Source organism: Littorina saxatilis, unplaced genomic scaffold (assembly GCF_037325665.1).
Source record: "Littorina saxatilis isolate snail1 unplaced genomic scaffold, US_GU_Lsax_2.0 scaffold_653, whole genome shotgun sequence".
Lineage (NCBI taxonomy): Eukaryota > Metazoa > Mollusca > Gastropoda > Littorinimorpha > Littorinidae > Littorina > Littorina saxatilis.
Window position 1 is genome coordinate 40785 of NW_027127056.1, and position 24939 is coordinate 65723.

The window sequence follows — 24939 nt, forward strand, 5'->3', positions numbered from 1 at the left end:
AGATGTGTGATTTGAATTTTGGTTTAAAGGTGCCTTTGGTTTGAACACCCCTACCCCTACGAGGCAGAAATACAAAGAAATAGAAGGAAATTGAGCCTATTTGGAACCAGACTTTAGTATGTTCCCATGGGGGGATTCACGGTGCGAATGACACTGCGTCAGCTTTTTCATTTATCTTTAGTATTTTCTTCAACTTTAACTTTTAGGACCATGTATGAGGTTGTGGCAAGCTAAATACACAACACGACGACGTCTCGGAAAAATAGTAAGGATTATATAGGGAAAAACAACAGTGTCAGTTAAAGTCCGTTTTGAAGGTGTTAGTGGTTGGGGATTTTGAAAAGCATCAGACATCAGGCAGATGCAATCCTTTCTGCGTGTTCTGGTGCAGAAAGAGTTTTCAGTTTATACATTGGGGTGACCAGTAGATACCATTTTACAACCATACCCCCAAACGACATTTACAGAGCCCAAAGAAGGATTTGGGTCAATTTCAAAGCCATTTTTCCGTATGAAGCGCCAACTTTATATGAAAATGTGTTTAATAAACATCAAAGGACTGAGGTTGAACTTTCTGATAAGGGACATTTTAAACCTAGTCATTGTCACTTCAACGTTCCCTTCACTAAAGTGGCTAAGATGCCTGGACTATTTTGTTTGTAGGGGTTTGCGCGTCTGGAAAATGACCGAAAATACATCTTGTTAATATAATATTTTCTCCCGTATTAACAAATATACATCTACCAAAATATTCCCAAAACAATCTAATTTTTTTGCATTTCCAAAAAAAGTGTTCTATATAATCCATTTCATTGAAAAGACTGCATAAACTGTTTTTCTATTAACTTCAATTTAGTTGGTTATCTGAATTTTTTAATATTGATCTATACATATAATAAAAGAGAGTGTCTGTCTGTGTGTCTGTCTGTCTGTCTGTCTGTCTGTGGTCGCCATACCTCTGAGATGGCAAGAGGCAGGAACAAGATAGTGTGCACGTACACTCCCTAGGTGCCGCAGATGTGCACCTGGGTTTTAGTTTCTTGATTCACTGTTTCCTTTCTCAGATTATGGACCTCCCATTTATTGAATACAGCCTATATGGTGCAAGACCAGTTCAGTGCCTACTGTTCACCTGTAGCAAGCACATCATGCCAGTGATATTAGAGACTCGCTGTTGCTCCTATGAGGGGAAGAAATGAAGAATGAAAAATTAACTGGACAGTTCCGGAAATTTCTAGAAGGTAAGGGAGATAACTCTTTTTTGTCTGTGGTCGCCATACCTCTGAGATGGCAAGAGGCAGGAACAAGATAGTGTGCACGTACACTCCCTAGGTGCCGCAGATGTGCACCTGGGTTTTAGTTTCTTGATTCATTGTTTCCTTTCTCAGATTATGGACCTCCCATTTATTGAATACAGCCTATATGGTGCAAGACCAGTTCAGTGCCTACTGTTCACCTGTAGCAAGCACATCATGCCAGTGATATTAGAGACTCGCTATTGCTCCTATGAGGGGAAGAAATGAAGAATGAAAAATTAACTGGACAGTTCCAGAAATTTCTAGAAGGTAAGGGAGATAACTGTTCACCTGTAGCAAGCACATCATGCCAGTGATATTAGAGACTTGCTATTGCTCCTATGAGGGGAAGAAATGAAGAATGAAAAATTAACTGGACAGTTCCGGAAATTTCTAGAGGGTAAGGGAGATAACTCTTTTTTGTCTGTGGTCGCCATACCTCTGAGATGGCAAGAAGCAGGAACAAGATAGTGTGCACGTACACTCCCTAGGTGCCGCAGATGTGCACCTGGGTTTTAGTTTCTTGATTCATTGTTTCCTTTCTCAGATTATGGACCTCCCATTTATTGAATACAGCCTATATGGTGCAAGACCAGTTCAGTGCCTACTGTTCACCTGTAGCAAGCACATCATGCCAGTGATATTAGAGACTTGCTATTGCCCCTATGAGGGGAAGAAATGAAGAATGAAAAATTAACTGGACAGTTCCGGAAATTTCTAGAGGTAAGGGAGATAACTGTTCACCTGTAGCAAGCACATCATGCCAGTGATATTAGAGACTTGCTATTGCTCCTATGAGGGGAAGAAATGAAGAATGAAAAATTAACTGGACAGTTCCGGAAATTTCTAGAAGGTAAGGGAGATAACTCTTTTTTTGTATCCAAACAAAGGAGGTAAAGCTAATGATAATGGGATAGCGAGCGTCTTTGCTACAGGGCTCCGCTTACTCCCGGGCGAAGCCGGGCTTAACTGCTAGTTCCGGAATAAGGCAAGGGTGTCCTTTTTCCGCACTAGCCTTCGTATTAGCAGTTGAATTGTTAGCAATCAAAATTCGAGAGGCCAAAAATATAAAGGGTATGTCATTATGGAACAACGGAGATATGAATAAAGTTTTGAAAGTATTGTTGTATGCTGATGATGTTACATTGTTTTTGCAATATGAACATGACATGTTCCAAGCCCTGGCTTTGATTGGTAAATTTTCTGAAATATCAGGTTTGAACATAAATCACCAAAAATCCAAACTAATGTGGTTTGGGTCGCGGAAGAATTGTAGGAATGAGTGTTGCGGTTTTGCATGTACAGACAAAATGAAAATTCTAGGTGTATATTTCTGTAATTATATGCGTGCGTCAAAAGTGAAAGAGAATTGGGAAGAGAGAGTGAATGTTGCAAAAAGGCTCATCTGCGTGTGGGAGAAAAGGAATTTGAGCATTATTGGTAAAGTCGGTGTATTCAAAACGTTTATTCTGCCACATTTTGTCTATATAATGCAGGCGCTGATTGTACCAGACGACGTTCTAACTGAAATTAATAGGTTAATGTTTCGCTTCGTGTGGCGCAAAAAAGACTGCAACAGAAAAGCATTTGAAAAGGTGAAAAGAACTGTTTTATGTAACGAAGTAAAGCAAGGTGGATTAAATATGATTGATTTGCGTCAGATGCAGTGTTCCTTTTTGTTAAGCTGGGTTGTGAACCTAACTCTGTCTAATGAAGACCAGAAATGGTCATGGCTCCCAAAAGCACTGTTTTTCCGTTTTGAGAGTCGCTTTGAGTGTTTTTTTGCGAACATTCATAGCAAACCATTTAAAGGATTGGACAGTATTAAATCCGAATTTTGGTCCGCTGTGTTGAAGGCATGGCTTGATAACAATCAAGTCGATAATAATGGTAATTCTGTTTCCGGTTTGTTGTGGAACAACAAAGATATAATTTGTCAAGGAAACCCACTCTTTTTTGCGGATTGGATTAAAAGTGGTATAATGTATGTGAGCGATGTGTGTGAGAATGGACGTTTTTCTACCTATGAAGAAGTGCGTGAAAGAACTGGCTACACTGCAAATAGATTGCTTGAGTACAATGTTGTTCGAATAGCTGTACATCTCCTTTTAAGAAATGTCGATATAAACGATGTAAATTGTTCTGTCTGTGACATTCCGACCTTCTGTGGGAAAAAAGTTAAATCAGTAAAAGAAATTCGAAAGATTCTGGCAGGAAAACAATACAGCCAACCCTGTTCAGAAGGATTTTGGAGAAGAAAATTAGGATTTGAAATTGACGAAAAGAATTGGAACTTAGCAGCCACTGTCACTAGTGAAGTTCGATTACGTGTACTGCATTGGAAAATATTGCAAAACATTTATCCAACTAATATTTTATTGTGTAAAATGAAAGTGAAGGCTGATAAAAACTGTACATATTGTAAGGATGAACTTGATGTATTGGAGCATTTTTTCTTTGAGTGCCCAACAGTGCTCAGGTTTTGGAAATATATTGAAATGTACATTTTAGTAAACATTGGTGAAAGAATTAGGTTGAATGTTACAGATGTGCTTTTTGGTATAAAAAGTAACAGCAAAAATATGAAGAAGATTAATCACATTATTTTAATCGCAAAGATGTGCGTAAGCATTAAAAAAAAAAACGATTCACGATTAACACTGGACATTATTTTTGGAAATCATGTTGTTTTGAGATTTCGTTAGTCTGAAGTTTTATTAATTAAAAACAAATTATTGTTTATTTTCTTTGATATAATGTAAAGACAGCCATACATTATGATGCGAATATTGTTTTAAAAAAAAATCAATATATGATGACATATGATCATTTTGATGCTACACATGTTGACAGGTATATTTTGTTGGTTTAAACAGAACTTTATTCAATTTTAATCATGACAAGAACAATGCATGGATGATTTTTTTCACGTATGACTATTTTTAGTCCTTTTGTATAATGTACAAGTTTTTTCTGAACCGCATGTAAATTAGAGAGTATGTGTGCAAACAGAAAATACAGTTAAAAAAAATTAAAAAAAATAAAAATAAAAAATAAAAACTTCAATTTATGCAATAAAATATTTGTGGGGTATATATCATGTAAAATTTTCCATTGGAGTAACTTCAATCTTTCTTCGCTTGTACATTTACTTGCCAGGACCCAATACTTCTCGTCAATGCAGATGTTATGTTTGTGGGACCAAAGTTTTACAGAGCAGGGTTCACTGGCTTTGGCTTGCGTTAATATCGCGCGAAACTTTTGCAGGTCCTGAAAGCAGGTCGCGGGAGGCTCGTCACCAGCGTATTCAGACGTACAGTGGTAAGTCTCGTGCGTTTCGATTCATTCAAAGATACAAAGATTTTCGTTGTTGATACAAAGGGACTTCCGCCCTGATATGGCCCTTTGTGGTCGGCTGGGCGTTAAGCAAACAAACAAACAAACAAACAAACAAAGGGACTTGACGCTCACTTTCTGCACGCTGAGAACGCCACTTCCTGCAGTGACGCTGAGAACGTTCAAAAATACCATCAAAATATTAATTCTGCCCTACAGCGTTTTAGTTGGTCCATGATGGGTCCAACCATTTGTTTTCTTAATTTATGTGAAGCCTCTGATGCCAAGAAATTGAGTGAAGCCGACCCGCTTTGAATTTTCAACTGTAATATGACTAAGGAGTTACGCCCCTTATCCGTTCGTTATCAAAGCCTTGTGTAGGGAACGTCATGGCTTTGAGTTGAAAGTGAGCGTTGTACTCAAAAAGCCTTGTGGCGTTTTAACCGACAATGTCACAAATATGTTCAAATGAAACAATATATTACGTACACAATTCACACCAGCTTCAATCCATTTATCAAAACACAACACATTTATTCTAAACCCAATATCTGCATTATTCGCCAAACATTGATCAAGAAAATGTTTTTTGGAGCAGAAAAATAAATATCTGTTCTCAATCCATTTTTTTTTTTAATTTGAGTTAACTATGGTCAGACCAATAAACTTTTTTCAGTTTGGCAGTTGATTTAAAACAGCACAGTTTGTTTCCAAGAACCTCATAATAATGTCTTGGAATTCATTTCCTATTTGCAAAATCTGTTTGTTGTAACCTGGCTGCCTAACATACCAAAAAAAAATTCTGCATATCATGCATATTTATCATATTAATACCGCCTATTTTAATTGTATTGCACACAACCTTTTCAAAAACGTTACTATTTAAATACTTCCGTTTCCACAAAAATTAAAAAAATATAGTATTTAATCTATCAAGCACTTTTGTCGGAGCAGAGAGTGCCTGCAAACCGTATACAAACTGGGATATCAAAAAAAAATTAATTATGCACAATTTACCACTAATGCTTGAAGGCACAGTAAGCTTCCCGTAAACCATCACAGACACTGTCAGGCTTTTACACACAGTAGAAACACTATTTCGTTTGAACACTCACCGCTTGAGAACATCCTAGGTGCCCTCCGTAAAGAGCGAGCAATTTTCAACGAATTTAGTGTGATCCACTTTCCTTTTTTTCACAATTTAGTCATCAGTTTGTGATTTCAATGCGACTCGCTGTAAGCTTATCTCAATAGCACGTTATTGTGTACCTCTGAATCTAAAACGCAACAAACGGCTGCGAGTCACACGAACTGAGCGGTGGCGGTTGGGTTCAAAGAAAGCAGCGACATGCAGAAAGTTCGTCTGCTTGAGAAACACGACCTTGCGTGAGACGCTTCCGGGCTTTTCTTTTTTCAAACTTTCAAAACTTCGAATTGTACTGATCTTGTCTTCATGAAAAAAAAGAATTATTTTATGATTTAAGAAGGTTTGTTTACTGTCAATTTATGAGATTTTAAAAGTTAGGTCTAGTGCCAAAACGAGGCGTCCGATTGTCTGTACATGTCCGATTGTCTGGCCACGCAAAATTAAATTCTTTGAACATTGCTCGCTCTTTACGGAGGGCACCAAAGATGTTCTCAAGCGGTGAGTGTTTATTGAAAGGGTCTTTGTACTGTGTGTAAAAGCCTGACAGTGTCTGTGATGGTTTACGGTAAGCTGACTGTGCCTTTAAATTCCTTTTTGACCACATTCCAACAATTCTTTCAATTTTATCAAACCGTTCTGACCAATTTTCTTTAATGTCAGAAGCACCGATATTGTTCCTAAGTATTATACCCAAAACTGTTTTTTCCATCTTATATTACAATATTGTTCAGGACTGTTCTTCATGGATCCTAGCCACATTGCTTCTGTTTTATTTTGATTCAAATTTAAATTCGAAATACATGAAAACTATGTTTTACTATTAATAATACTTGTTGGAGATCGTGTTTGTCTTTAAGGAACAACGATACGTCGTATTGCCAGTTTTAAAATATATTCCAAATTGGTTTTTGAATGAAATGACGGGAATTGTAATCCTTTTATACTCGGGTTACTGCGTATCTTAATGGCTAAAAGTTCAAGGCCAAGGACAAAGGCCATCGGTGAAAAATTACACCCCTGACGAAGGAATACGTCGAATTCTTCAGAAATCCAATACAACTTGTAGTATTGTTCGTTAAACGTTTTACAGAATTCAAAAAGTTATCACCGAAACCAATTTTTCTAAATGCCCATTACATATAATCGTTGGAAATTGAGTCAAAAGCATGTGAAAAGTCCCGCACAAGTAGAATGCCCGGTTCATTTTTCTGATTCATAAAATCTGTTACGTCATCAATCAATCGAATGACATTGCTTGTTTTTCTCCCTTTAAAGGCACAGTGCAGCTCACAGCCTTCGTTTTGCGTTTTTGTTGCAGCTGAGTGCATTTACAGTTCAAAAATCCTCCTATGGTAGTAAAACTACCCAACGACGACATCTGTGAAGCTCGACAGTTTCTTGTTCACGCGAGTGCATAAATTAACCTAGTTATTACGTGGTGTTTGGTCGGAGTTCGATTCAACTGAGTGATTCCGGCCTCCATTTTGTTTTACACAAACTCATGATGATGTCTGACATAGTTTGCTAGTGACGTGTCTTTTGTGCATGATGTGGTGATCTACCTGATCTAAATTTAGATCCAAAAATAGGTCAAGACCAGCCGGGTCCGCGTACGAAATTAATTCGTAAAAATATCGCAGTTCTTGACTCTTTGGGTGCAAGTCAATGAAACTTGGTAGTTCTTCTAACAGATAGCTGCCTGAGGTATGACTAAAAGCCCCAGGGGCTCCGTGCACCTGGATTTGACAAGTTCAGTACCTTTAATGAAACCGACTTGATCTTCTGAAATAATATCAGTAATGACAGATGCGAGGCGAAGTGCCAAACTCTTAGCAAATATTTTATAGTCTGTATTTGTTAAAACAAAAATTGGTCTCCAATTAATTAGGCTGTCCCGTGGTAAATCTTGTCCTTCGCGGAGTAAGGAAATAACTGCTCTTTTTTTGTTTAGTCGACATCTCACCGACTTGAACGGAGATTTGTAGAGAATTGAAAACCATTGTCTCACACCCTGGATCGTGGAACGCCTAGTTGTGTCCACCGCTGCAGGCGCCACACACAATTATGTCCCCCGCACTCGGAAGCAGATTTGATATATCGTAAAAGAATTACACTGTGAAGGTATTTTATGGCAGATCACATTATGTATTATAGATAGTCCGAAGCAGAATTACCTAGGTTATAAGTACATTATTTTACTTGGGTCTTGTGAACATTGGCGTTCGATGTTCTGCCCAAGTCCGTGAAAATTACGCAGAGAGGTCTCAATGTCTTACAAATTAACCCAGAACTACCCTTTCAATCACTTATCTAATACTCACAGTTCAATCTTTGATACCTAGCTTGCAGACTTTATGCGCGTTTTGGGGCACCAGCATCGCGGATAAGCTGCTCTAATCTAGCGTTATTTTGTGGTACTCCATTCTCAGTAGGTAAGGTCCTCCGCAGACACCAGATAAGGTCCCCCGTATTTTTTACCAAGCCCCGTCAAATTTCACTGTTGATCTGTGTACCCATCGTGAGTCTAAACTAAGCTAAGCTGAAACTTAAAAATGGAAAGCAGTATCCACAAGTAGTTAGACTTTGACAAGCAAGAAGATTTAAGCCCTTCTGTTGACCGTGCTTTGTGTTATTTTATCATTTTTAATGCGGGGAACAGTATTTCTGACCTGTCTTGGTGAAATGTCTTCTCTTATGTAGTACACGAGAGTATAAATTGTAAGAAAACTGGCTGATCCAATGCAAAAATAAGTACTGGTCAGTATGATATAAACTTCAATACAAGAAAGTCTGGTTATCTACTATTTTAAGGCATTCATTTGGAGACACATACCATGTGGTTGGTCTTGCAGGTGACATAATCTGTGTAGCACCTGTGGTGGACGCAACTAGGCGTTCCACGATCCAGGGCGTGTGTTTTGAGCTTCGGCCAAACAAACTGCATGAAACTACCTGTAAGCCCGTCTAAACCTCGTGATGATCTGTTCCTTAATGACTGGAATACTCTGCCAATTTCTTCATTAGTAAATTCACGGTCCATGTCAACTTTCTGTTCTTGTGTTAACTGTGGGATATTTAATCCAACAACTTCACGTTCAGCTTTATTATCGTCAAAGTCAATATGTTTTTCCAAATAAACTTGGCCAAAAAATTATTGCAACAATTTTTGCACGCTAAGAAAAGCATTACCCTTCGCCAGTCGTCGTGGGTCCGTGTGGACCCAGAAGTGTGTTTAATTGCAAATATCTCTTTAACCAGGTGGAATTTTTTAATAAGCTTTTACGAATGCCTCATACACATAAAAAGCTCTCATGTCCTCACAAATCATTACATTTCAGCGAGAAGTAATTAAAAAAACAAAGGTCAAATTTAGACTACACACGGAAGACATCGTGGGGCCGTGCGGACCCATGTTTCTTAAACTGTAGGAACTTACATAACAAGTCGCGTAAGGCGAAAATACAATATTTAGTCAAGTAGCTGTCGAACTCACAGAATGAAACTGAACGCAATGCCATTTTTCAGCAAGACCGTATACTCGTAGCATCGTCAGTCCACCGCTCATGGCAAAGGCAGTGAAATTGACAAGAAGAGCGGGGTAGTAGTTGCGCTAAGAAGGATAGCACGCTTTTCTGTACCTCTCTTTGTTTTAACTTTCTGAGCGTGTTTTTAATCCAAACATATCATATCTATATGTTTTTGGAATCAGGAACCGACAAGGAATAAGATGAAAGTGTTTTTAAATTGATTTGGACAATTTAATTTTGATAATAATTTTTATATATTTAATTTTCAGAGCTTGTTTTTAATCCAAATATAACATATTTATATGTTTTTGGAATCAGCAAATGATGGAGAATAAGATGAACGTAAATTTGGATCGTTTTATAAATTTTTTTTTTTTTTTACAATTTTCCGATTTTTAATGACCAAAGTCATAATTAATTTTTAAGCCACCAAGCTGAAATGCAATACCGAAGTCCGGGCTTCGTCGAACATTACTTGACCAAAATTTCAACCAATTTGGTTGAAAAATGAGGGCGTGACAGTGCCGCCTCAACTTTCACGAAAAGCCGGATATGACGTCATCAAAGACATTTATCAAAAAAATGAAAAAAATGTTCGGGGATTTCATACCCAGGAACTCTCATGTCAAATTTCATAAAGATCGGTCCAGTAGTTTAGTCTGAATCGCTCTACACACACACACACACACACACAGACACACACACACACAGACACACGCACATACACCACGACCCTCGTTTCGATTCCCCCTCGATGTTAAAATATTTAGTCAAAACTTGACTAAATATAAAAACTAGGGAGAGATTAGTCACAAACCTTCAGGTACTGGCTCTAAACATCATTTTCTACGATCTGTTTAATTTTGGAGTTAAAGGCACGGTAAGCCTCCCGTAAACCATCACAGATACTGTTAGGCTTATACACACAGTATAAACACCCTTTCATTTAAACACTCACTGCTTGAGAACATCGGAGGGCTCCGGAGCGAGCAATTTTCAAAGAATTTATTTTTGCGTGGTTTATCTTACCCCTGAGCCATCGTGAACCAGTGTGATCCAGTTTCCCCTTTTTCGGAGGACTTTGCCTGTGTGAACGGTGACATTCCGGAACTAGTTTTAAGGTTGACCATGGGCAGCGCCATTTTGTTGTGAAATACGTCATCAGTTTGTGTACACAGAAAGTTGTGAAATCCGTCACCCTATGGGAGGGGTTCATCTGTAGAAAGTTGTGAAATCCGTCACCCTAAGGGAGGCGTGAAGGCAAAATTGGTCATCACTGAGTTTGTGTAACACAGGAAGTTGTGAAATACGTCACCCTATGGGAGGGGTGACGGCAAAATTGTTCAACAAAAACATCAGAGGTGGAATTGTGCAGGGTCAACCGCAACAAACTCAAACCGAACCATTCATACTTACCTGTATTTGAGTGACTTATATACCGACATTTTTATTTCTTATTTTCAGCACAGGTGTAGGAAAAATCATGAACCAAAATGTTATTTATTTTCTAATTTAACATTTTTTTTACAAATGTGACCATGTTCTTTTAAACAAACAGTGACATTAAACATTGTTGTGTTAAAAAAAAGAAAAAAGAAAAAAAGCTTTTGTGCACAAATCAGAAAATACATTGTACATTTTACCTACAGGCCAAACTGTGAGTTTCTGTGGCAAAGCCCGACCGAGGAAATTGCACTGGTTTTATTTTTAGATCAGTGGGAAATTGTCAAGAACAGGCGCTTGCATTTGGATGTGTCCAATGATAGTAGGTTTGGTTGTGATCAATCAGAATAATGTAGGCAGGGATGTCGTTAGGCGTCGGACATCGGACATATAACGATGAAAATCCCCAAATGTCCGATTCACATTGCCGCATGTCGGTCAGACGTCCTATCGGTTTAGCCTGAGCGTGGTCATTGTCCGATATGTACTCCATTCCTTCGGACAGCGCGATATTCGTTAATTTTCATTTCAAGATACAAATCTTCTAAAAGACCGAACGCTCTCGTGTTCAGCTGACACTGAAGTTGCCAGTGCCGCGTGCGGATCTTTTCTTTTGTTGGGAATTCCCGAACCGTTTGGGTATAACCGTCTCGGTGCAGCGCACTGATCTAAACTGAATAGTGGATTATTTTTAGATCAGTGCATGCTACAGGAGTACGGGAGACAACTCCAACTGACTAAATTTGTCGTCTGCTTTTGTTTTCGATACGAGACGAAGCACTGAATTATGCCGCTGAAAAAAACCTAAAGCCTGCAAAAGATCAGCATTAGATCAAACCGATCAACTTTTATCCAAATCATGCAGTTTGTAATCAAAGTAAGAGCTCTGAAGTTGTTCATGTTGGTTTCTTTTTTGTGGTTTCTTTGAAAGTGAAACTAAACAAATACAACATTATACGCACACTGTGTTGAAGTATTTACTATATTATGTGTGTGTTCTACAGCGCCCGCGCGTGGGTGTGTGTGTGTGTGTTCGTGTGGGCGCATGACTTTGGGGTTCACATGGTTTGTTTGTTTGTTTGTTTGTTTGTTTCAGACCCACACCCATATACACACATTTCACATTTAAACCATTTGTCGGCCCCCTGTCGATATTTATCGACTACATTCCTTTGTGTTGCATTGTTGTGCAAGATGACTGAGTGTGTGCAAGAAACTACTTTGACCATTCACCTAAAAATTACATGAAGGAACGTCTGGGAACCTGCTGATTTGAATCAGCAAATTTTCTTGTCACAATGTTGTCGTCAGTTTGTAATTCGCTGTGAGCTTAGCACGTTATTATGTACCTCTGACTATGCACGAAACAAACGGCTGTGGTTCACAAGAACTCTAGCGATGGCTTTTGCTACGACAACCACGACCTTGCGTGACCCTGCTTCCGGGCTTTTCTTTTTTCAAACTTTCAAAACTTCGAATTGTACTGATCTTGTCTTGATGAAAAAAAAATTCTTTTATGATTTAAGAATGTTTGTGTAACAAGCTGTCAATTTATTATTTAGATTTTAAAGTTAGGTCTAGCGCCAAAACGCACCACGGTCCGATTGTGTGAGGAGACAATCTGCAAAATTAATTCTTTGAAAATTACTCGCTCTTTACGTAGGGCACCTAGGATGTTCCCCTTCGGTGAGCGTTCAAATGGAAGGGTGTTTGTACTGTGTGTAAAAAAAGTCTGACAGTATCTGCCTTTAATAAGCAAGTCGCGTGGAGCAAAATTAATACATAACAATGGGGGTCCACACGGCCCCACGACGTCTACAGAAGCTTTAGTCCGCAAGGTAATAATTATATTAATAATGTAATATAATTACTTCTCATAGAAATTTAACCACGGCGTCTACGGAAGAGGATACACGTTTTTGCTTCTTTGGAAAGCATGGGCCTACGTAATATGTATATATGTTTCCTTCTTTGAGAAGTATGGGTCCGCACGGCCCCACGATGTCTTCCGTGTGTAGTCGATAACCCGGTCGGGAAATAGTTAAAACGCAATTTATTTTATATAACTTATATGCCCGAAAATATAATTTATGTGGAGAAAGGCGATCCAAAATTGTGGCATATCAAAAGTAAAGCTTCATTTCATCCACGATCCGAATCGGGTTGAATAGCGATCCGAATCGGGTTTAGTAGGGAAGACCCATTAGGCATTGCTCACTTCCGCCCTCAACTTTAGACAACAAACACAATTAACGCCTTGACTCAGCTCTCATCATTATTGGTTTTCCTGCGTCTTCATCGCCGGTTTTCGAGTGTTGAGTATCCATAATACGTTTGTGAAGTGTTTGTTGTATGAACTGTGAATTTTGTGCATATGATTCTTGTCAGGTTTGGCTAGAATTCGGCGAAACAAATTTCGATCCTTTGTTCTCTTGTGAGAAACCATCACTGACCGAGACTGAAACATGGCCGCGTCCCCACGCTACCAAGTTCAGAATCAAAATTGGGCGAAAGTAATGATTTTGGGGCACTCGTTTGCTCGCAGATTTGGAGATTTTATCCGGAGTGACAGCGAGTTGTCGGCCAATCTGGGTTTGGGGACCTGTCAGGTCGAGGTTTTCGGAAAGGGGGGTTGGAAAGTCAGAGACTTGGCAAATTATGTAGGTCAAACGCTGATTTCTGCAGGAACACCGGAGCTGATAGTATTGATGATTGGTGATAACGATGTTGCCAGCGATCGCTCTCCGGATGAGATTTTATCACACATCCTGGCCTTTGTCTCGTTGATACAGAGTGCTAGGGTGGGAGTTGCCAACGTTATGTTGTGCCAACTTATGCATCGTTTTCAATCACACAGGTATCGCTACGATCCATCGTACAATGCTGCTGCCATGGAGATCAACGCCCTACTTCGTCAGGGTGTCATAGGCTCTCCAAGAGTTTTGTTTTGGAAGCATGAATTTGCGTGTTTCCCACAGGAGAGCAGCACCAGGTACCAGAGTTCGCAGCGATTTTTTCTGGATGATGGCGTGCACACAAGTCCCTTCCTCGTGCAGTTACTCACAGTCGTTTGTTCTTGTGACTTTGAGTGTGTCACTGTGTGTGTGATGTTTTTTGGCGTGCCAAATCGCAGCTAGTAATTTTAATATATTTTTTTTTTTTACAGAATCTAAACATTGGTTTTGGTGGATGCACTTTACTCCATATCTGTTGACATTTCAGGGAACCAGGAATTAATATTCCTTGTGGTTTTTCTGATTGTCAAGGGAGTTTTTTAGCGCCTTGAAATTGGTTTTGGTGGATGTACTTTGGGCTTTTTTATCGCATTATTGAGTCCAAAATTTGGTTTTGGTTGATGTACTCTGGGCCATATATTTTGAAATTTCAGAGAATCAGGAATTAATATTCTATTGGGTTGTAATGATGGTCAGGTGTGTGACTCAAGGGTTAAGTTTTCCTTTGAATTTTGACAGCATCATTTGATAATGTCGTGGAGGGTACCGAGTGCTATGTAAGTACTATGGTGTGTGAGGGTCCCTGAACATTGATTGATTGTGTGAAGGGTTTTGAAGGGATCTACTGAGTCAATATTTATCATTTCTTGTTGTGGGAAATTGGTCCAGGGTGCAGCTGTGGCTTCCTGTACCTGATGGTGAGCGGTGTTGGCGGACATATTATCCTTGGTTTCACGACTGTTTCAGAGAGGATCCCAAGATGCCAGTACCTGGGTAGGGGTTGAAATTATGTGACGAATGAAGTGATGTTCTCACATCCTGTCTTTTATGCACAGAAATATGCCTCCCCGGAGAGCAGCGTCTCGGCGGGTTGCCGAGGTGACCAGAGCAGCTGGAGGTCGGCCGGCTGCCAGGACGCAGTCTTCCGTAGACACCCCAGCCGGCAGTGCCGGGCCATCCACAACAGGGGCGGAAGAGGGCGGCTTGGCTGCAGTACTCGCCGAGCTGCGTCGGCTTGGTGAGCGACAAGAGCGACAAGAGGCGTTTCAAGCCAACACCCAAGCGGCCATCACATCCCTGCAGCAAGAAAACCAGCGCCTTCGGGAGGCTGCCTCGGGGACACAAGAGGCTGCTGTCACGGCCATGGGGCCGTCTCCTTAATGGTTGGACACCAACAACCCCACCAGTTCAACAATGAACCTGGTACGCAGCATAACAGGTGAGCAAGCCTCCGAAGTGGTGCCGGTCGATTTGTTTGTTGAGGACAAAATGAAAAACAGAATCTGGGCCAATGAAGCCATTGACATAGCCATATTGGTCAAAGGCGAGGAGCCGGGCTCGTTTGACATTACGGTGTCCAAGTCGGCGGAAGGGTCAAGCTTACAGATCCGGGACACCCCGAACAAACCGGCCCATACCCTGAACGAATCTAGCTGGACTGCGGCGTGGAACATCTATGCAGCAATCTACACCCAGAGGTTCCCAGCTGCAGGGCAACGTCTGGCAATTCACTTTCAGCGAGTGCAATTGCTCATGCAGGAACAGGGGGATTTGAGGGGCTACGATCACTCTTTTCGTAGGATGGTACAACAGGGACTGCAACAGTGGGGGGCAGCCAGTCCGGCGCTGTACACAAGCGCACGGTTAAAATGTGTGCCCAATGCCTTGCTGCTCCCGACCAGCGCGGTGACAACCCGGCAGCTGCCAGTCAAGGGGGAAGAAAAGCACAACCTCCCAAGGGTTTTTGCTACACATACCATTTGAAGGGTAGCTGCAGGGTTGAGAAGTGCTGTTTTAAGCACAAGTGCCAAAGAGGAGAACACCCTGCTAGTCAGTGTGCAGGCGCTGTGAAGGACACACAAACAGAGTCCCCCTTTCCAGGGGACTCCCAAAAAGGTGGCAGGGCTACCAAACGCTAGAGAAAGAGTGGTGCCCACACCGATACGAATTGATCGATTAGCCCACTGGCTGGAGGGGTATGATGGAGCAAGACAAATTTTAGAGGGGTTTTCAGAAGGTTTCAAAGTAGGTTTTACAGGGGAAGTTAATAATCAAGTGCCAAATAATTTAAAATCAGCCATGCAGTTTCCGGAAGTAGTGGAAGAACACATCGAAAAAGAAAAACAAGCTGGTCGCGTTTTAGGGCCTTTCAGAGTACCTCCGTTTGACAAATTTCAGTGTTCTCCTATTGGTTTAGTGGAAAAGAAAAACAAGGGTGAGTTTAGAATGATCCATCATCTCTCCCATCCGGTGGGAAACTCGATCAATGACCATATTGACCCTGAACGGTCACATGTAAGGTATGCTTCCATAGAGGATGCAATCGGTTTGGTGAGGGGGTTGTGTTCGAATGCTTTCATGGCCAAGACTGATGTCAAGAAGGCTTTTCGAATTCTGCCCCTTCATCCTGACGATTACCATTTATTTGTGTTTGTCTGGAATGGATGTTTTTATGTTGATCGTGCAGTCCAAATGGGGTTCTTCTCTTCATGTCAGATCTTTGAGTCCTTTAGTACAGCAGTTGAGTGGATAGCACACACAACACTGGGGATTAACCTCGTCCACATGCTGGATGATTTTTTGGTTTCAGTGTCAAAAGAGGTAGGCAGTTGTCAATTACAAAGATTTTTGGATATGTGTGAAGATATCGGTCTCCCTATGGCTCCGGAAAAAACTTTTCTTCCCAGTACCACAATGTCCTTTGTTGGTTATGAGATTGATTCAGTGGCGCAAGAAGTCAGACTCCCTCTTGATAAATTGCAACGTTGCTCCCAAGAAATAAATAAATTGCTGAATCGTTCAAAAGCATCTCTTCGAGAAGTACAAGCCATCATTGGCCTGCTAAATTTCACATGTGCTGTAGTGCTTCCGGGCAGACCTTTCTTGCGAAGACTCATTGATCTGACGATAGGAGTCGCAGCGCCTCAATACAAGATACGTCTTACAAAAGGTGCTAAAGATTTACGTACTTGGTTACAATTTTTGGTAACCTACAATGGCAGGTGTCTGTTCTTGGACCAACTACCAGTCTACTCTCCAACCATTAACCTTTATACCGACGCTTCAGGTAGTGTTGGATATGGGGCAGTATGTGGTTCCAGCTGGTTCAACGGTGAATGGAGTGACTGGTGGTTGGGCCAAAACATCACCTTGCTTGAGCTGTACCCCATTGTATTGTCGGTGGAGGTTTGAGGCCCTCGAATGGCAAATAGATATCTAATTTTGTATACAGATAACAGTGCCATTGTATCCGTCCTGAACAAACAAACCTCAAAAGAGCCATTAGTCATGATACTAGTCAGGAAACTGATCCTTTTATGCTTAACCCACAATATAGTGGTGGAAGCAAGGCATGTTCCTGGGGCAGACAACTCTAGCGCTGATGCTCTGTCTCGGTTGCAGATGGGGCGGTTCAGGGAGTTGTGCCCCAGGGCGGACAGGGAGGCAGTTTGTGCCCCCCCCCCCCCCCCTCTGCCAGTTGTGCTCAACTAGACGCCACTGCACAGTTCCTATTATTTGCTTCTATTGCAGAGGGCACCCGTCAGACTTATCAGCGTACCTGGAAACTATTTATTGACTTCCATAAGTTGAACGTCATGACGTTTGTATTTCCTTCTGCTCAAACGGTATTGATACGTTTTATTGCTTTCATGCATGACCGCGGATATGCACCTAGCTCAATTATCTCTGCTGTGTCAGCAATTACCTTTGTACATAAGGTCATGGGGGTGCGCGATCCTTCGGACGCTATGTTGATCAGGAAGATGTTGCAACGTTGCAAGAAACTAAGCAGCAACATAGACATGAGACTGCCAATCACAGTGCATATCCTGGAAAAGGTGGTACAGGCCAGCCAAAGGGTCATTCGCAGTTTGTACGCGCGGCTTAGATTTCAAGCAATCCACGCCCTGCTCCGTGTTGATGAGATGACACTATCTCATAACAACTTACAACAAAGCGATATCGCCTTGGAAAAGGACTATATTTCGATAACTTTTCGGAAGTTCAAACACAGCACTGGGACATAAAGTTGAAAGCTTTTCAAAACACAAGCATCTGCGCAGTGTCTTCGTTGCATCGGTACATTCAGATGCGAGGTGCACGTCCCGGTCCTCTCTTTTTGTCAGACTCTGGAGGGGCGGTGTCGCGTTCTAGTTTTTGCAGGGAGCTGAAGTCAGCCCTGCAGTTTACTGGCTACCCGCAGGAGAGGTACAATACGCATAGCTTTAGAATAAGGGCGGCCACACATCTAGCAGCACAGGGAGCATCAGATGCACAGATCCGTCTAGCAGGGCGATGGTCTTCCAATGCGTTTACTTCCTACATCCGATTGTATAACGTTTGAAGAAACAGAAGTTTGCAGTCATTCTGCCTCTTAAAAGCTGGATATTACATTGGACTCTTATCCTGGGTGGGCGGGCTGATGCAATAATCAAGTAAACGCACACTGGGTGGTTTGCATGGTTGTTGTATGTGCTTTGCCGTCCATGCCATATTCAAGATGACTCTATAAAAGGACCGTAGTGAACTGAGTATAGAAACAGTGGGGTGGCCATTAGCCGAGGACAGTTGTAGTTTGGTTGGATGCATCGATCAGTACAATTGATGCAACCATCCTGTAAGGGCACATTGGGTGACTTTGCTAGAGGGTTGTAATTGGCTGGCTGTTTGGTGTCGTTGCTGCTTGCACAGTTTGCTGGTTTGTGGCTTTTTACCGCCGCCCGATGAGAAACAGACCATTTTTGTTCCAAGTTTATTTAACCATGTTTTGACAAGTTTGTTGTATTAATGTAAATAAGTTTGCCATGTAGCGCACTGCTGCAAATTGATGTGAAAACGGGGAAGTGTTGTCCAACGTTTTTGAACCATTTTAACAATTTTGTTGTATTCATGCAAATATGTTACCGCTGCTTGTAGCCGGTGAAATGCAGCCATTAGTCAATGTGTAAGGCGGGGGTGATAAAACAAAGTGCAAGTGTACATCTAGTCGAACCCCACTCTTACAAAATGTCTGGTATAATATGACACTATTGTCTTGCATGCTGAACTTTGAATACCAGAAATTTGATGTTGTAATTACTAAATATATGTTCTTTGATTGATGTATACATCGAAAGGCATGTTTTGCTCAAAAATGCAGTCGCTGAGTCAAACCAGCGACAATAATCATCAATCAGCGTGTTAGTGTTTGTTCAGAATATGACTGTGTGGAGGTGGTTGGAGGTAATGGGGAGAAAACCCTTTAACAAATATTGAAAAGAATGTCGTAACATAAATTGATTTATGGAAGACCATAAATATAATTTATGTGGAGAAAGGCGATCCAAAATTGTGGCATATCAAAAGTAAAGCTTCGTTTCATCCACAATCCGAATCGGGTTGAATAGCGATCCGAATCGGGTTTAATAGGGAAGACCCATAAGGCATTGCTCACTTCCGCCCTCAACTCTAGACAACAAACACAACGCCTTGACTCAGCTCTCATCATTACCACCACAACCCCACCTTCCACCCGTCGATTTAGATTCGTTACAGCTGTGAGGTTGTCAGTTCTGCGAATTAACTGTAAGGGTACATTGGGTGACTTACAGCCCTAAAATCGACCTGACAAAAACCATTTACCCCGAATGCTTTTCTTAGCATGCAAACATTGTTGCAATAATTTTTTGGCCAAGTTTACATCATGGTAAAATTTCGTTTGCTCTTTCATTATTTCTTCTTGTTATGTAATTATATTCCCGGAATCATCCCTTAATTTGTCCATTATCTTAACGTTTGCTAGCGCTCTTACCTTTTCAAGATTAAAAAAATAGCGAGTATTTTGTTCACCCTGTTCAATAAATCTTTCTCGAGATCTTACTTGCGCACTTTTTGCTTCTTAAATATTAAATATTTCAAGTTTGTGTTAAATTTTCTCTTTGTGTTAACAGATCCTGATTATTTGTATCAATTGACAAATTCTTATCTGTTTCGATAAGTTGCTTTTGCAACATCGATTTATTATCAGTGTTTTGCTTATGTTTATATTTACTAAATCAAATGCAAAATTCCCTTATCTGAATTTTACAAAAATCCCATTTGTCGTGGGGGTTGGCCTCTGAATGATCAATATATTGTTCCAAAACACATTCATTTTGTCAACAAACTCAATATCGTGCAAAAGGTTGTCATTAAATTTCCAATAAGAAGGACCTCTTACTATATGTGTTAAATTATAATACATGATTACCATTCTCTGGTCCGTTTGAGCAACTGATAAAATCAGTTAATGTCTTCTGCATCTTGCTTTTAGGTTACACAATCCACTTCTTGTATAATTGCGTTGTGTCTTGTGCCACGCACACCACCGATTATAATCCGAATAGCTTGCTCGTGAAACTTTTCCAGTGCAAATATTCAATGCAGTTATCCCACAGGCTGTTTGCATAATCAAAATGTGGAAGAATAAAAGATGTATGCATATTGTCCAGACTCTTATGACTTAATCTGTATGTATAATATCTTTACTTTCACTAATAGCCGGATATAACGTCATCAAAGACTTAAAACATGTCACTTAAGGCGACATTTCAATATCTAGTCCATCTGTCGAACTCACAGGATGAAACTGAACGCACTGTATTTTTTCACCAAGACATAATAGCTTCGTAAATCCCCGCGGCGAGGTAATCGCTCACTTTTTCCGTGCAACACAAAATTGACAAGCCAGAATAGCGCAATAGCGTACTGCGGTGAGAGGGAAAGAGCGCTTTTCTGTATTCTTTTTAATTTTATGAGGTTGTTTTGATTACAACATATAATTTCAATATGTTTTTGGAATCAGGAAATGATGAAAAATAAGATGAAAATATTTTTGGACCGATTTCTTAAATTTTAATCATAGTACTAATTAACCTAGTTTCGGTAAGTGTGATCACATTAAGATATTAAACATGACACAAGTATATATTTAAAAATTCAGAATTGCATGAAAAATACGATGCAATCAATTTCAAAATGTTTGCAATAAAATCAATTTTAATGACAACTTTTATGAGCGAGTTAGTTAACTTTTAAATTAACTATTTAATTTTACGCTGCCGAGCTGAAATGCAATCCCATAGTCCGGACTTTATTGAAGATTGCTTGACCAAAATTTCAATCCATTTGATTGAAAATGAGGGCGTGACAGTGCTGCCTCAACTTTCACAAAAAGCCGTCATCAAAAACATCTATCGAAAAAATGAGAACACTTCTAGGGATATCATTCCCAGGAATTCTCATGTGAAATTTCATGAAGATTGGTCGAGTACTTTTTAATTAATCGCTCTACACACACACACACACACACACACAGACACACAGATACACACACATGCACACACACACACACACACACACACACACAGACACACAGATACACACACATACACACACACACACACACACACAGACACACACACACACACACGCACGCACACACACACACACACACACACACACACACACACACACACACCACTTTCTTCGTTTCGATTCCCCGTCAATGTTAATACGTTTAGTCAAAACTTGACTAAATGTAAAAACGAGAAATAAATGGGCTGGGATATCTCTAAAGTGTCATGAAGATCTGTCGATCAGTTTTTTGTTAATCGCTCTACAAAGACACACACATACAACACCACCCTCTTCTCGATTCCCAGTCTACCTTAAAGCATGTGGTCAAAACAAACGTTCTGATCTATTGTTTAAAGTTATGATAGGATAATAAATGCCTTACTACGAAAAAGAAATGGTACACAATGGCCAGAGAATATTCAACCCTGATCGCATGTATGTCAGTGTATTTGTTTTTCCCTTATCAATTTACTCACTGGTGTTCTCACGTCGTTCTTTCAGATTTTTTCTTCATAATGGTACACGATTCGATATCCTTGTTTGTTAGATAAGTTACAAATGTACAGACATTATTATAAGGCAAGTGTGAACACGTTTTGTTGTTTCAAAGAGTAAATGACGTGAAAATCCCTTACCTGACTTACAGCTCTGCCCGGAGACACAGATGTTTGAGAATCTTGCACTGGGTTTTGATTCTCCATTGTTGCCAGGTGTGATGTACTGCACACGCTCAGCAGCACTATTCACAGTAGGTTATACATCTTTAAATATCTTGGGTATTGGACACTCCAATCAAACAGTCAATTTCTTGCTGTTGTTGTTTTTCAGCAGCGAGTTTGAGACGGAACATTCACAGGACACCAGCATGGCAGCAAACTCAAGTTTGGAAAAGAGACAAATTTATATTTAAACATTCAAAAACCACCACAACAAAATCCTGCAACATGCTACAACAGCAATGTTCTTTTCTTATAAACATGTTACACAAGGCACTTTTACTGAAAGTATAACTTCTAGATTCACTGACGTGTTGTGCTTGTTGCTGGGGCACATGAGTTGGGACGTGCCAGTGATTGTGTGTCACATGGTTTAAAGGCGAGTAGTGGTGGAGAGGGCTCGATTCTAAATGTTTCAAAACTATGCTTATTTTGTGTGTGTTGCTTTTGGCCCAAGCGGATTTAATACAAACAAAATACACACAGCTAGCTCCGATACACTAAGTAGTAGAATAATAAGCATAGTTTTGAAACATTTAGAATCGAGCCACGAAACCGTCCCATTCCCATTTTAACATGCTTAACTAATATGCGGACCAAAAGTCTGCCAAAATATGTTCACGACTCCGTTGCAATGAAGTAAAAAAAAAAACAACTCTCTAACATTATTTGTAACAATTCTATTTAAAACTTCTTTTTTTTCTATTGACGTTCTTTTTAAACTGGCACATTGCATTCAACCAAAATGTTTAAAAGTCTGCGGGTTATGCTTTTGTTGAGTGAAGGTGACTTCAATGACTTCATTTGTCCAGTCAATACAATGCACATTTAAGTGAGACCTCGTCTAGTCAAAAGATCAATCAGTTTGTACGAAGCAATATTATATTTCACTATTATTCAGCCAGCTACGACTCACAGTCACACATGAATGCACATCACGGCACTGGTTCAGCTCTCTTTCACAACTTGATTTATTGGATAACACAAAACCTCGAACTCCCAGAGTAACAACCCCAAAGTCGCGGGTTAACCCCGATCGTGTCTGAACAGTGTCTGAACATGGTTATGGAGTTTTGTGGAAAATTCCAAGCCGGTGAACAGTTCTGGCGCCCTCTGCTGCAACTTTCTGAACTTCTGCCTACTGTTGACTATACGACGTCGTTCGAAAATCAAATTATGCCGGAGCTGATGAAAGGAAGTAAATTGTAGTGTTTGTGTTTCACATGTTTAAAGGCTGTTGGATAAAGGCTAGTGGTGGTAGAGAGGGAGAAAAGGGACGAACAGTGAGGAGGGTAACTGACATGAACATTGTACAGACTGAATGACGCGGAAGACAAAGAAAACGTCTCGACGATGGAATATCAATCAATCAATCAATATGAGGCTTATATCGCGCGTATTCCGTGGGTACAGTTCTAAGCGCAGGAATTTTTGTTTACTTTTTTTTGTTATGCAATTTATATCGCGCACATATTCAAGGCGCAGGGATTTATTTACGCCGTGTGAGATGGAATTTTATTTACACAATACATCACGCATTCACATCGGCCAGCAGATCGCAGCCATTTCGGCGCATATCCTACTTTTCACGGCCTATTATTCCAAGTCACACGAGTATTTTGGTGGACATTTTTATCTATGCCCATACAATTTTGCCAGGAAAGACCCTTTCGTCAATCGTGGGATCTTTAACGTGCACACCCCAATGTAGTGTACACGAAGGGACCTCGGTTTTTTGTCTCATCCGAAAGACTAGCACTTGAACCCACCACCTAGGTTAGGAAAGGGGGCAAAAAATTGCTAACGCCCTGACCCAGGGTCGAACTCGCAACCTCTCGCTTCCGAGCGTAAGTGCGTTACCACTCGGCCACCCAGTCCACTATTGAATACCATTGCCACGATGCACTATTGTTGCAGTTTTTGTTTTTGTTATTTTGTTACTATCAATTTACAGTGGTTAATTGTAACCGTTTATTCTTCCGTATCTTTAGTGAAGATTGCACTAAATGTTTTTGCTCAGCACGGTTGGCCAAGTGGTAAGGCGTCCGCCCCGTGATCGGGAGGTCGTGGGTTCGAACCCCGGCCGGGTCATACCTAAGACTTTAAAATTGGCAATCTAGTGGCTGCTCCGCCTGGCGTCTGGCATTATGGGGTTAGTGCTAGGACTGGTTGGTCCGGTGTCAGAATAATGTGACTGGGTGAGACATGAAGCCTGTGCTGCGACTTCTGTCTTGTGTGTGGCGCACGTTATATGTCAAAGCAGCACCGCCCTGATATATATGGCCCTTCGTGGTCGGCTGGGCGTTAAGCAAACAAACAAAACAAAAAACAAATGTTTTTACTGTTTTGAGCGTATGTATTGCAATGTATTGTATTGCGTATATGACATGTTTCTAATGGTGGTTGTCCTTTGGCTCCAAAGGAGACGTTTTCGTATTGCATCCTATCTATGTACACGGAGGTGGCTCTGCAATCCTAGTCTGGAGGCGCAGAGTCTGGAACAGTGGGGGCACTGTAAAACAAGGCAATGTTGAGATAACCTTTATTTATCTACTCAGGGCCGGACTAGGCAAAGAGGAAGGGGGGGGGTTGCCAGTGGTGGCCCGGGGGGATGTCCCCCCTGGCGGCAGGGGCGGATCAGTTCATTTTATGGGTGGTTTTTTTCAAAAGTATATTGTGAAGATATGAGTGTGAAGGCGCGAAGCGCCGATCCGACGGCGCGAAGCGCCTAGCTTGCTAGGGGGGTCCGGGGGCATGCCCCCCCGGAAAATTTTGAAAAAAAGGATGCAAAATGGTGCAATCTGGTGCATTCTGAGGATAATCATTACCAGTTTCAGGCAGCAGATTTTGTCACTGATTAATACCCCAAAAATTGAAACTCAATGTAAAATAAAGAAATGCATACCTCATTCAATATTTTTATTTTTTGGCTGGAGGGGGTCCGGAAACCCTAGAACCCCCCCCCCCCCTCGTTGTGGGGGTCAGGGGGCGAAGCCCCCTGAAGCTGATGGGTAGGTCATATTCTGAGATAGGAAAATGGTCGCTCCTTGCATGAAACGGCATAAAATAAGCAATAATAAAAAAAATTAAATAAGTAAGGTACATGTTTAGGCTAGGGGGGGGGGGGGGGGGGGTTGCGCAACC

At 40.8% G+C, this 24939-nt stretch overlaps 1 protein-coding gene across 1 annotated transcript in view; it reads left to right on the forward strand.

The window, feature by feature from the left end:
* Positions 1–14863, forward strand: part of LOC138955523 (uncharacterized) — a 39174-nt gene extending 24311 nt beyond the window's left edge. Inside the window, exons 5-6 of the mRNA XM_070327111.1 lie at positions 13606–13740; positions 14539–14863. Coding sequence (XP_070183212.1) covers positions 13606–13740; positions 14539–14863 — 460 coding nt within the window. The remainder of the gene's footprint in view (positions 1–13605; positions 13741–14538) is intronic.
* Positions 14864–24939: the final 10076 nt, after the last annotated feature.